Source organism: Crocodylus siamensis, chromosome 9 (assembly GCF_052110815.1).
Source record: "Crocodylus siamensis isolate JL-2025a chromosome 9, ASM5211081v1, whole genome shotgun sequence".
In the NCBI taxonomy this organism is placed as follows: Eukaryota; Metazoa; Chordata; order Crocodylia; family Crocodylidae; genus Crocodylus; species Crocodylus siamensis.
In genome coordinates, this window is record NC_143403.1 from 5,148,380 (window position 1) to 5,162,763 (window position 14,384).

The following is a 14,384-nucleotide window of genomic DNA, read 5'->3' on the forward strand; positions in this document are numbered from 1 at the left end:
CAGGATTCAAAGCAGGCTGCTTCTATCCCGGGCAGAAAACCAGCCTCTCCACTGTATACACACACCCCGATTTCAGGGGACTGTTTTCTGGGGGGAAAGGGACATGTATGCAGGAAAATATGGTATTTTTTTCTTGATTCCAGCATGTGGCATCACTTTGTACAATCAAATCCTAGTTCTTTAGAATCCCTCCTTTCCTGCAAGGATGTTCCTGCCTTGCCTACTGAAATGAATGCAGTTACACCAAGTTCTGTGCTACAGGCCAAGGACAGCGACCTTATTTGAAAGACAACAAATTGAAGCGAGTGGAAAGAGCCGTATTTTACCTGGTCATCCAGCGGAAGCTCACAGAAAGCTGGGATATATTTGGCCCATTCCACGAGGACTAGAAGCTGCTGTTTCATAGACTCACACACATCATTGATTGTGGCCACCTTCTTCATTGCGATATCAGCACTGTGCACTGGGCTCAGCGCTGAGTACTGAAAGAAAAACTATCATGTATCTGCGGTCTGCACTCGGTTTTCTGTGTCTCGCAAATAGGCCTACCTAAGTACACAAAATAATGTGTATTTCCTATATAAATACATACAATGGGCTTATTTGCATGATGTTGGATTAAAAATATGCCTCCTTCAAAATTACTTTGCAACGATTTGCAGAATCTGGTCGGCTCAGAAGCAGCTCTGAAATGTTGGCAGTCTCCACCGGGTGGAGCTGCGTCACAACAGAGCGGCTGTGACTTCGGCAGACCGTTTTACAACCGATTTGTCAGATGGGGGTGAACAGGCTCTGATTTTTCATTGCCTTCTTGGGAATAATCAAAAGTACAGAATGTGAGCACTGCACCCTACATATCAAGATGCACGTCATCCCTTCCCCCAAGCAATAGGGTCTCATAAAATGCTCTCTTGTACATCAGCTGGTACCTCTACCCCCCTGCTTATCTTTAAAGACCAGATGGGAATAAAGGGTCTGCCTTGGTGATCTTTTGCGCACATTAAAAACATCATCATCCCTGATGGGACAGATTTTCACGTTCCCTTTAAAAATGCTTTCCCTCTATGTTGCTGGGAAGAAAAAGATGTTTCTGTGTAGTTTCTTAAATCCAACTGCATTTTAGATTGGGCCATGGGGTAGAGAAGAAGGGAGAAGGCATGTGAAGTGGATAGCCAGTCCATTAATGGTCTAAGTCAGGAAGTGGAGGCTGCTACCAGAGCTGCTGCCACAACAGCTGTAGATCGATCTATCATAGCCCATCTCACCTTGGTGGCCCTGTTAAGAGCTAGATGGTGCCTCCCAGATGCCATCTTCCTGGATGGTGTTTTGGAGGCACAATCAATTGCTAGGTTAAACAGGCTTGCTTTGCATATGGGGAAAAAGGTTACAGGTAGGCAGTCTGCAGTGGGTGCAGTATTATCGATCAGACTGTAATGCAGGCCTACTTGTCTAACCCCTGCAAAAGCTGCAATGGGATCTTGAAAAACGGAATATCCTGATATCTTTAGGAAGTTAATCTCACAAGCCTGTTAACACTTCCCTGGGCAGATCCCAATCACCGTTGAACGGAGGGGGAAGACAGCTTCCTGCAGCAACCCCTTGTTTGATGCATGTGCCAGACAACGGTGGAGTAGGCCCAGCCCTGGGTAGTCCTATGGCAGTCCAGCCGAAAGCCACACCAGCCTATCATAATGACAACCCATGTGTTTCATACCTGTTGTGCCATAGCCTCCGCCTGAGTCAGGACAGTGATTGACAGTGACCCATTATCCTCATAGCTACTCCTGCGAATGCTAATCCTGTCCCGTTCATTCTGTACGGCTTAAAAGAGGAAGAATAACCAGTTAGATTAGTCCAATCCTGGCATTTCCCACCATAAGCGATAGCTGCTATTTACTCTCCTAAAGAGCCTGGCAACTTGCTAATCATTTTATGCAGCAGCAAAACACATCATATTATTAACAGTCACAGTTTGATACTGGTAACAATTTCCTGAAAATACAGACAAGGAGAAATAGTACTGGCAATGCTAGATTTGCTAATGCCCTACTGGTAGGAAAGCGTTCTCATCATTGTCCCTGCAGCTTTGAAGCCTACTTCTACCATTAGAAGATGCTGCCCACCCCTGGATAGTATTATTGGTACTGCTGGGGAGGACTTTGCTTGATGTGCTTATGTGCAGGAGTATTTGCTGGGCCATGTTCACCTAACACTGGAAAATTCACTATATCTGCTTAGAGGCTCCACTTCAGAAGAACCCAGAGCAACTGTACTTTATAGCAGGATACCCCAATGTCAAGAAACAATTTCCCAGGTATGACAGTAGGACTCAGGAAGAGAAAGAATGATCCTTATCTCCATCAAAGAAACCTGAAACGGGGATGGTGCATAATCTGTAGGCCCTCAGTGCACCTCATCAGGCCTACCTCTAACACTGATCATCCAAGTCATTGAGCTGTCAACCCAAAACATGATGCTGGTGGCGAACGGAGGGAGTAAACAAAAAATCTATTTATTTAAATACACACATTGCTGCAAAATCACTGCAAAGCTTACCATGCACGATAGTCATGTAACCTGCCTTTGGCCACATAAACTTGCCTAGTAAACAAGGGAAACCAGGTCCCACATCATAAATGGTCAGGCACTCAATGACTTGCTGAGACAACAGCAGCTGACACGCTAGCTTGTCTATTGGGATTTGCTTGGTAATCACACCTTGCTTATAGCTGCGGAAGAGGGTGCTGACATTTCAGCTGTGGGACCTTCCATGCAAACGGATGCAAAAGAAAATGATAGCTAGGCTAAGAAAATAACTGATAAGAAAAACTGATAAAAACATCACAGGAGGTCTTGATGGGGCTTTTGGGGATCCTCACAGTCTACAACTATTTGGTGCCTAGTAATCCTGTCTTCAGTGACAGCCGCCAGACAACAGGAGGGAATAGTACTGAGATCACTACACCATCCCCTGGCTCTTGCTTGACAAACACTTAGCTTATTAAATCTTGCAACCACATAAGAAGCAAGAGAGGAGAGTTTTGAGTGCAGATATGAGGCTGAGCCCTCCCCATCCATGTCCGGATCTGGAACTTGCCAGAAATTATTTGCCCTTTTTTCCTTTGCTTTCTTATTTTTTGATCCTTTACGGAGCCAGCAAGGAGGGACTCCACATTGCTTCTCCTTGTTCAGCTGGTTCTAGCTTCTACTTGCTATTGGACTGTGCTTAGCACCATGGGAGGCAATATGTTTGTAGGCAGCTTTGCAAACTAAAACACGCTGATTATATAAGAATTAAGTATTGCGTGACAACACGGTGCGTGAACAAAAGTCTTTTTCTTTGCAACAAACTACTTCAGTGGGGAAAAAAATGCTATTCTCTCTGGACCACAGAAAGCAGGTAAAATAATAGTTGAGTAAGACGCAGCTTTGCAAGAGAGCAGTTGAAATGAGAGTGATGTCTAATTTCTGCACCAAATTCTCTCCCCCAGATCCCTGTTCTCACACGGAGACCCCCAGCACTACCCTGAATGATCAATGATTAGACTGAAGGAAGGCTCTTGAACACAGACTCCACATTTCCCTGACGGCTCATCCATTTTTGGCAATGTACAGTTCAGCAAGTCAAGCCCTGTCTTCTTGAAGCCCAGGAAGCAGAAAGATTTAGCATGTGATGATAATACAGTGCATCAATACTTCCTCCTACATACGTGCTTTAAATCAAGCCTGCTTTGGCATATGTTTATCGGGATGACTGAGACAGGCAGACCAGACTTCACTGTGGAAAGCAAGACTTCTTTCTCTTGTGCAGTTCTTAGACTGATACTTTGGCGTCTGCAGCGGCATACTGTAAACCAGTGGTTTTTAACCGGTGGTCCTGGGGGTCCACAGACTTTGTCTAAGGGCTCCACAAAGGATGACTAGGATCAATCAAACGCATGTGAATATCCACATGTATCACTCACAGGGGTCCACACTTCCATTTGAAATGTTTTAGGAAAAAAAAGGTTGAAAACCACTGCCATGAAGTCTTTGGAAAAGGACCTTTTTTGCCATGTCTATGTACAGCGCTTAGCATGATAGGACACTTCATCTCAGAGCTACACTAATATAGACAACTGGCACCCATGAATGACCCCTAAGTTTGCATTTAGCTGGATGTTTGAGAAATACCAGTCTTATTTTGCTTCATTGGATGACACCTGAATCAAAAGAACAGCATGTGAAAAAATCTTCCTCGGTCTAGGTGAGACTTGTATTCCCTTTTTGTTTGCAATGTCAAAAGTGACTGCTTCTGAGCCACTCGTGGCAAAATACCAGACCTTTCAGGAGCAGCTGATAGTAAGATTACTCTACTGTCAGGCTGGGGGAAGGAGACACAAAGCACCTAGGGCTAGTGACTTTTAGGGGCTTCGTTATCTATCCTGGCCCAGTTAAGCATGCAGGCACCTTATACAAGGCATGGGAGTTGTTCTGCTCCACAAAAATCCCTCATTCTGAGCTGGGAGCCATCCCAAAGCTAGGAGGAAATGCTGATGTGGAGAGATGAGGCTTACACTCCCACCCTAGGAGATGGGTGCTAGATGCTGAAGCTAGCCCTTTCTTGGAAAAGATGGCCAGAGGAGTTGGTGCCCCACCATGATCCATCTATTCACCAGTTATCGTGTTGGGCCAGGGTACAGGAAAGCCAGGTTCAAATCACTCCCGGGAAGCTTTTTTCTTCAGTTATTTACTCATGTCTACCCCTCTCACCCCAAAATAACAGATGCTCCAGCATGCCAATCATCCCGGAAAAAAACTGGTTTGAGTTTGAGTTGGTTTGCTCCAACTGGGGTGGAGCAAAGCATTTCATTAATTTTCTTTAAAAAATAGAAACCCACAAGGGTCTAAAACAATTGCAATACTTTGTTTTGACGATGTGAAACATTTGGAAATTTCCTTTTTGTTTCCAGATGAGAAACAGCAAAGCTGAATTCTTACTTGAATGTGCTCTAACTCACTTATTGTCCAAGACAGTTTTCTAATGATAAATGCAGTCTCCCAACTCTTGAGAGAAGTTCCCACTGAACAGAGTGTGCCTCTGCTGTGGAGAAGGTTTCAGATTCCAGATTTGCCAATAGGAGTCATTTTAGTGGTGATAGTGCCTTTTTACATTTAAAGCCATGTTAAGGGAAAATATATATTTTTTATCTCTCTCCAGAATCCTTCCTCAACTGTTCTGGATGACAGATAAAGACCCTGAAAGCCTCTTAACAGCAACCTGTAGCGTCTGTATGCTTTCTCTTGAAAACAGAAGTTACAAACAACTTAGCCAAGTCATAGCTTGAGTCCATGCAACATTTCTAATGGTGATATGGAGGCTGGGTATTAACCTAGACTAGCTGGAACCACGTGCCTGTCCTTCGCAGCTGATATATTGAGTGCCAACAAGGTGAAAGGGCATGCAACAGTCAGCCACTCACAAGGTAAATACCGGGTGTTATCTCCTCTCATCAGAAATGCAATAGTTGGTTTCAGGGGAGCTGGGTTTAGCACGGCTCTTATCCATCAGGTTCTGTGCTGAGTCCCATGGTGCTATATTCAGATGCTGTCGCTGCATGGGCTGTATAAATCTTCCCTACTTATGTACCCAGGAAACTTTGTGGGATTCTTGCATAAATGATTCACAGGAATAATATGCAATCACTAGGTACTGGATGTACGTGTGCCTTCCAAGATCTGGGACTGTCAGAGACACAGGAAGCATCTTATCTTTTAATAATGGGCTGAAGTCAGCCGTTCTATGAGCTTGGAGCCATCTCTGTAGGATCCTGAGCTGCTCTTATCTACTGGAAAATTTGAGAAGGGTAGTTCTCGAGATTATGGTTTTCCTATGAGCTGTATTTGGGAATTCCAGGCAGTACCAAGCTCCAATCAGGACATGATTTCACTAGATGTTGGACAAGTATAGAAAGACTACAGTCCCTGTTTTCCTCTTCTAGGAAGCCAGTACAGCAGCTTTCAACATTGTGAATCCAGTTCAGATCTGATCCTTTTACCACACCTCTTAAAGGAAAAAGGATTTGCAGTACTGGGTGCTAAATTTAGGCCCTGGGAGGAACTAGGGGTAGTTTGGGTTTGGGTGATGGGAATGAACAGCCCTAATTTTATTCTTGTGGTGCACACAGGAAACTAGGTTAGTATTCAGAGTACACCACCCCCTGACAGGTACATAAGGAAAAATAACAGTGGCATCAGTGGAGAAATGTCACCATCCAATGTCAGAAAGTAAGTACATCATAAAGTCAAAAGTCTTCTCTCTTCTCAAAGGCCCTTGCCTATTTCTGTTAGCCCGTTCAACACGACAGAGCTATTTGTGTGAGCAGTCTCAAGTGATTAAAACCTCCTTACGTGAAGTAAGGTTTCAGGATTGGGCGCCATAACCTAACCTTGCCTATATTAGGCCTTCTGAGATTACACAGACCTATTAATATTCTCATGATGATCCGATCATTTAAAAAGAACTCAGTTGTTCCATGGATCTCACACAAGCTTTTTTTTTAATGGTTTTTATGGTACCTGATTTAATGCTCCCCTCACATACCGATAAAGCCAATCTTCAAGTGCAAGCGGATGGTACAGAATGACTTTCTCAAGGTGATGTTGATGTTATCACTGAAAGTACCTAAGCAGCCATGGAATAACATATCTAATGGAGTTAATGTTTTACCTGATTTGAAATCAATCTGTTACTAGGGGAGGGGTAATTATACTGCAATATTTATTATGCCTGTAAAAATAGTCATTCCTCTTGTGGCATCTACCAGGGTGTAGGCAGTTGTGTGATCTCGAAGAACTGCACTTGGAAAAGTGGAGGAGGCCATCCATACAAATCATGTTGCTTGGAGGTTTGCATTTACTGAGGAACCCCGTAGAGGCAGGCAACCTTGGAATGAGGGTTAAGTCCAATCAATACCATATCCCACCCTGAACATGCCTTTTCCAAATTTCCAGGATTGGCGGGGTTGGGATATTAACAACCTACATGTGCCAAGATTTCCCAGTAGCTCTCAGCCATCTCTGTACGTGATATTTCTTTGTATGATCAATGCTGTGATATGCTGATGACAGCTTAAAAGAGCAAATTCACATGAGTGAAGAGAGAGGGATTCTGTTTCTGGTTCTGCCACCGGTTTCCTGAGGGGCTTTAGTTGTTGGGAAAACCCCATTTTTTTTGGATAAAAAGTCTGTCACTTTACTGCTGGTTAAATGATTGAGGGCAGAGCAATCTGTGGCAGGCCTTTTTCAACCAGAGCAGACCAACCTAGGCTGACTCCAGCTGCTGGGTATGAAGCAAGGCCTTGGCAATGTGTGGTATTCATGTGAAAATGCTCATGGTCATGAGCGTTCTCACTGCCATAACCCCTATTATAACCATAATGCCATAACCCAATGCCATAACCCCCACTGAATACAGCAGAGACTCCCTACATCGGAAGAAGGGTGATTGCACCCAAAAGCTTGCTAAAAACTTGTTTCAAATTACTCGTCTGTGTTGGTGTAAGGTCATAGGTAGGCAAGGTTCTTGGAGTAGATGTGATATCTTTTATTAGACCAACTAATAGGGGTTATTATTGGGTTTTTGGTTGTAGACTCCCTCATTAATCTCTTTCCATTGGTTATTACCCAACACAAAATGTAAGTGAAGCACCAGGGTGGAGCAGACAACTCTTCCTCCAGAACTAGTGAATGGAGGGTGGCTAGCGGTGGTTGCATTTTGCTAGGCACCCCTTAAACCATAGACAAAACTACCATCTCCCTGGGATTTCCTCGGGCTTCTGTACTCCCCCAAAAGAGCTTTGTAGCCCATCAGAAGACACTGAGGGATGCTGAACATTTCCCTTCCAGATAGAGTAGCACAATAATGGCAATCTCTTTTGGAGGCACAACAGAAAAAGAAGATAATCACTGTTGGGTGATGAAAGGAAAAACAGAACCATAGACAAATGGGCCTGGAAGGGACCTCCGAAGGTCCCATCAAGCCTAGCCTGCTCAAGGCAGGATCATCATTATCTCAGCCATCCCATATGCTGGAGGTGTAAGACCAGCACTTGCCACCAATTTGAGCCATTCCCATGAGTCCCTCATTCTTGTTAGGGCCTCACAGGGACCGTGGTGGACAGAGACGGGGACCCAGCTGTTGTTCTGAACAACATGCCGCGACCCTGGGCAAACAGAGATGCAGATGAACAAAGTGGAAAGTTTAATCGTTGGTGCTGGCCTGGTGTCTTTTATGCATCAAATGTCTATCAGACGTGCCAGCCAATCGGATTCCTGGAAGACTGTGAAGTGCCGCCCATGCCGGGACCCTTGGGCAAATAGTGCTGTGTTTGTTACCGTTCACTCAGCAGACGACAAACAGACCTTATTTCCCAAACATTTTTTTGTCCTTGTGGCATTGCCACACCGGGGAGGACTGGGAACAGAGCACATGACAATGCATCAGCATAAAACCCTAGGGATGAAAGAGTAAACATGCCTGCCAACTCAACCAGTAACTTTCCATAACTGAAAACTCCCTTAGACGGTTGAACCACCACCTATCCAAGGGTTAGCTGTTCTAGGAGAGGTCCTGTTTGGTGTTGCTGTTTTCTGAACGGTCTTGATGAACCAACTGAGCAGTGAAGTGGGGGGTGTGCATGTGCATGTGTGGAGAGAGATGATAGGCAGTGACGTGTTGCACAATAATGAATCTGGCTTGAGACTGCAGTGACATCTGATGAGCACAAAGCTTCCCCAGTGCTTTAATCCACAGTCCCAATTTGCCCTTTCTGTTACATTCACTGAGAAGAAGATCTGATTTTTTTTTTAAAGGACCTCAGTCCAACCTCTAGTGTCTCATGTGCAGTTTTGCTCCCTGTGACTAAACAGCAAACACTCACACGCGTAAGGCTTACACATATAACGGCCTGATTTATGAGGACATGCAGGTAGGGGAGACAGATTAATGTTCTCCTCTCTGCTTGCATAAGCATAAAAATGACTTGCAAAAGTTAAATTACATCCACAGAATCTGACTCTATGGTTTCAAAATCAGGCAGAGAGGAGATGTGACCATTGTAGAGATGAACCAAGCTATCAATTATGTGAAACACTAAGCAAAAAAGCCCTGTAAACCTGCCTGGCAAAAAAAAAATTATAAAGTGGTTTAAAATAACCTATAATCCTGCCACTAAAATGATGGAAATGAACTATAATATTATAATCCTTTCTATTTCTGCAGGTGCTTGTCTTCAGAGAAACCCAAGAGAAACATCACAAACATTAATATATTATCTTAAAGGGGTCAAGAGGCAAAATATGAACCTGTGGTGCTGACTGGCACAGTGGCGCATCTACACATTCATTAATGTGCCATAATTGCGGTGCATTAAGGTAGGACCTGTAATTACCTGTAATTATGTGACATAATCAGCGCTACTGCACACGAGCACCTGTTTCCCCCGCTGCGCTAATGCACAGTAGAATTAGTCTGCTGCACTCACAGCATCTCATGTAGATATGCCCAGTAAGTTTAGGGCTGGGCTCTTCAAACAGGTATATGGAGTCAAGAGTCCCAGCTTTTTCTGAAAGCTGGTGGGACTTAGCCTGGGATTTTCAAAAGAGAGTCAGGGGCTCAAGTAATTTACCGCATGTCACACAAAGCTTTAAGAAGTTAAAAACAATATCCGGGTTTTTTCCTCACCCCTGCTCTAAGCATTAGCCACATTTCTGCCTTCAGTGCTGGGTAATGTCTGGACAAGGAGAACAAGTCTACAGTCATATTCTGCAAGAATCTATAAAAAGCTATACAATTAGGAATTGGAATATGAGAAACACGGTGGCATGGACTCAGCTGATCACATTACCCACCATGGCATCCCAGTCCCACCAGTGACCTCACAAGCTGGGAACGCTTCCCACGTGTCAGCAACCTGAGAGTAATATCAATCTACAACCAGCATAAGCACCACTGCGAGACGATTTCAGCATACTCTATCCTTCTCCACTCATTCTGGCAGCATCCTGAGGAGACGTGCTATGTTACCTCCTGCCGGATGCATCTAAGCATGTCCAATGTATTTCAAGCAACCATCCACTTATTTCAACAGGTAACTTAAGGATGTGGATAACCTGCTTGAGTTCAACCAATGACTTGAGACTAGACATCGTTTTCTTTCACATCCTTCCCACCCAAGACCTGAAACGAACCACCTGTATCCCTTACATAGCCTTCCACTCAGGAACATGTTCACAGACCTGACCCACCGGAGACCAAATGGAGATGAATTTAAATGGCCTTTTAACCCTTCACTGCTCAGTTGGTTCATCAAGACTATTTAGAAAACAGCAACACCAAACAGGACCTTTCCAAGAATAGCTACCATTGGATAGTTGGTGGTTCAATGCTAAGGGAGTTTTCGGTTATGCACCTGTTGGTTCCTATGCCACTCTTCCTAACAAAGGCTCTTGGTGGCTTACGGCAAGGGAAGCAGAACAACTTAAAAGGGCAAGCAGACTATATTAAATAGATAAATAAAGCAGAGACCATGACAGTTTAACAAGTGTCAGTTTAGGAAACAAGAAAGAAGGAAAGAAAAAGGCTAGCCTTCAGAGAAGGAATAGAAATGACAGAAAAGCGAGGTGTGCCTTTACTTCACCGTTCCACCGGTTGCTTATTCTTTGGTAATTAAGGTGTTTTCTTGAAAATACACTCTGACCTGGCAATGTTTTTAAAGCAGTGGCCTATTGTCAAAGCACTCCATGGATAAAATTTGCAGACACACTCAACGCTGAAGTCAACGGGGCTTTTACCCTTAGAGCACTTTAGAAACCCCACAACAAATGCTTCACTTGGGACTTTTAATTGTAAGAAGTGACATGTGGCTGGGTCCTGGGTTTTGACATGTCATCTGAAAGATGCATCGCAGGAATGGACCCCAAATCAACTGTAAGTGGTAGCATTGGGTCTGGCTAAGCATGTGTCTACACCGGAGCCCCAGAAGCCTCTCTGTACCTGAGAAGCAGGGTAAATGACCCCATGCTGAGCTTTGTGCCGTCGGATTAGACTACCGGTACCCAAGATAGCTAGTTTAAAGTTAGCTTGGATGTGAATTGCATCAGAATCCGTGGTTTCTACATGCACCTTTCCCAAAATGGGATATACCTGATCCAAAGCACCAAGTGGCAATTACGTGGGTGAAATGACACAGCAGCTATATGCCAGAAGGAACTCTCCGAGAAAAAAAAAATGAAGAATGGAGATAGGCAGACAAGATTATTTGGGCAAATCTGATCTCATTTATTAGACCCACTGAAATAGTTGGGAAAATTCTTCTTTGCAAGCTTTCAGGTACAAACGCCCTTCGTCAGGCTGAGGATGGAGACATAATCACATCAACAGGAGCCCACTTTTGATAGACCTCCATCTCCCAGGAACCAGCTTCTTTTCTTCTGCTAATTATGTATCTATCATTCCCCTCTGCTGTTTTCCACTATGCTGTGCCTGGTTCCCTGGGACTAGAGACCTGACCAAAAACATATCTAACTTTAGCCCGACTACATAGCTGATCCATCAAAAGCTATCCCCCTAAGAAATCTTTGCCTCTCTCTAAATTACACAGCATTCACTTCTCCAGGATAGGGGCCTTCTACATGTCTGGCACCACACCCCATGACCTGAGTCTCTGGGGAGCATACGTTTGAAGCCAGAAGTTTCTTACTAGTCAAGCACCCTAAGCAGACAGACACATTCCAGTTTGGATAATAACATCCCTAAATCCCACTAGCTTTTTCAAGGATTTGCCTCTTCTCTTACAGAAAATCACATTGCAGCTGACAAAGAAAGATTAGAAAATACGCCCCAGCTCAACATCCCAACTCATGTGTTTGCTTAACTAAGAAGTGAACACGCTGGGAACAGAATGTTTCCCAAAATTGCACATCACCGCATTTCAGCCATGGGTCACACACCAGGGTGCGGTGGCAGTGATCACAGGCTGCGGCGATAGAGATGCTGCCACATGCCATCACACCCGAAATGTGGTTTGAAGCACAAGCCTGAAGAATGAATGGCTTCCAATCGCTGCCGTGCAATGTGGGTAGACACTGTTATTGTCACACCCTGAACAATCTGATTGCTATTATAAATAGGCCTGCAAAGAACAGAGTGAAGACGCCGGCGCCAACATTACTTTGTGCTTATACTAAGACAATTAGAACCAACTGTGTGTGTCGTGATGATATGGTCCCTGGTCATAGATGCACAAGGCCAAAGAATGCATAGCTATTAGCATTCGAAAAGCTTGTCTTCTGGTAAGTTGTTTCATGTCGGGCCTGGACAGATGTACAATTACACCATGCTAACGGATAGATCTCACAACTCAGGGGGTGTGCCTCAGCTTATGCTCTATCACTGTTTCATCTGTCCACTTATTGTTAGCTAGAAGTGGCCAGAAGAGACAATTTCCTTCAGGGCCAAATTATTGTGGTTTAGTCTCATTTGCTAGAAATTAAGAGTGAAGCCAAGGACAGTTACACAAGATTCGCCTATGCTACGATAATCCTCCCCACTCTTCACCCAGCGTTACCATTTCATCTGCCCATGCCTGCAGATGAATATATAATTCAGAGCTAAAAACTGGATTTTAATGTTCATGCAGGCAAGTGTTCAAGAAGATCCTGCACGTAGTTAGGCATATATTTTTTTTTTTTTGCATGCAAAGCTGTTGACAGTGAAGCAATTTCAGTTAAGACACAGCACAGGGTGTTTAAAAGATTTCATAGACGAGGCCTTAGTTGTTTGCAACATCAGTCACAGGCTTTGCACTCATAAATGGAGCTTCAAAGAGTTTGCCTGGGTGGAACCCACAATGAGTCATCTGCCCGTCGAGGTGCAATCAATATTGAGTGGGAGAGCCAATGTTTTACAACCGTTACTGGTAAACCTATAAAAAAATGAGGTTTCAGATCAAGTCAAATTGCTGATCAAATAGAGTTCCATATTTCGAGGCTGCTTAAACCTGATTTAGTAGGTGCCTCATCCCGGATAGGCTAACATTTTTTTTTCCCCACAATTTTTGTATTTACTTGTCTCTTCTCAGAAGAAACCGGTTGATATTTTGCTGCTTCCTATCACAAAATTATTCCTGTGCCAAGTTGGCATAAGCTCATTATGTCCATGGAGTCATTATTACCCCACTGTTTTTTAGCTCTGTAGATTATTCACTTTTCAGACTTCGGGGGGGGGGTGCTGGCTTGTGCCATCAGCTCCCAGCTGAACACATTAATTCGGGGGTCCTCAACCCCCCGACCCATGAGCCAGAACCAGCCCACGGAGGTGTCATCCAGCCCACCAGGCTCCCCAGGGGTCTGAAACCTTGGCTGCAGGGGATTGTGGCATCATTAACTGCTGCTTCCTTGCTGCTAAATGTCTAGACCCATGGGGAGCCCCACAGGCTGGATAACTTGGCCCTGCATGTTGGATTGGCTCTTCAGGGCCTGATCCAGCTGTGCAGGGCTTGGGATCCAGCCCACGGCTCATCCAGGCCGTGGGGGCCAAAGGTTGAGTACCACAGCACTACGGACAGATAGAAAATCCAGTCAAAGTGAGAGTGAAAGCAACCAAAATTTTGTCCTCCTGCCCCCTGGCCCTGGTTGAACTGTAACCAGCTCAGGACTGATGGGCTTCCAACAGGCCAAAGATGATTTTACACCGGGGCAGACAGTTATTTCAGGTGGAGAGCCACTTACTGAGCTTTGGCAAGCCATGGAAAGCCACGTGACAGGCAGCCAGGGGCAGATAAATATTAATTTTCTAAACTTTTTAGGGGCTCCGCGGGCCAGATAGAATGACCTGGTGGGCCGCATGCGGCCCGTGGGCCACATTTTGCCCACCCCTGTTTTACACCATCTTCCTGGTTCCCTGATCCCCCAGTCAGCTAAGACAGGGTTAGTGTATAGCATTAGCTAAAGCAGTGGCAAAGCTGCTGTTAACTATGTCTAGTTTGCTGGGAGGGTCGGGCAGAAAATTGCTGAGTTGCTCAGAAAACCAGCTCCTTTGCCCTGCCATCTAAAGGGGCTGGAGTGTAGGCGCTGATCTAATCCCCCTGCATTTTCTAAGTTTTTAAAAAAATGTTGATCTGTTTAGTTCAACAATCTGGAACTGTTTTGCCATCCCCCTGATAAGCTATTACATTAAAAACCTCTGCAATCTTCCAAGGGCGCAGCAAATAAGTAGGACAAAGGTTTGTACTTGCTTGTTTGCTTTATAAACCACAAAAGCATCTTTTTTCTTCAAACAGACATTATGCAATGAGATACCATCGAAGGCAAGGAATGAGGTCTGTGGTACTGTTGTGTCCTGT

The 14,384-nt window shown here is 44.5% G+C and overlaps 1 protein-coding gene across 1 annotated transcript in view; it reads right to left on the reverse strand.

The window, feature by feature from the left end:
• Positions 1-14,384, reverse strand: part of LOC149857070 (hepatocyte nuclear factor 4-beta-like) — a 38,885-nt gene that overhangs the window by 12,495 nt on the left and 12,006 nt on the right. Inside the window, exons 4-5 of the mRNA XM_090062406.1 lie at positions 1,715-1,821; positions 327-482 (exon numbers count right to left, since the gene is read on the reverse strand). Coding sequence (XP_089918532.1) covers positions 327-482; positions 1,715-1,821 — 263 coding nt within the window. The remainder of the gene's footprint in view (positions 1-326; positions 483-1,714; positions 1,822-14,384) is intronic.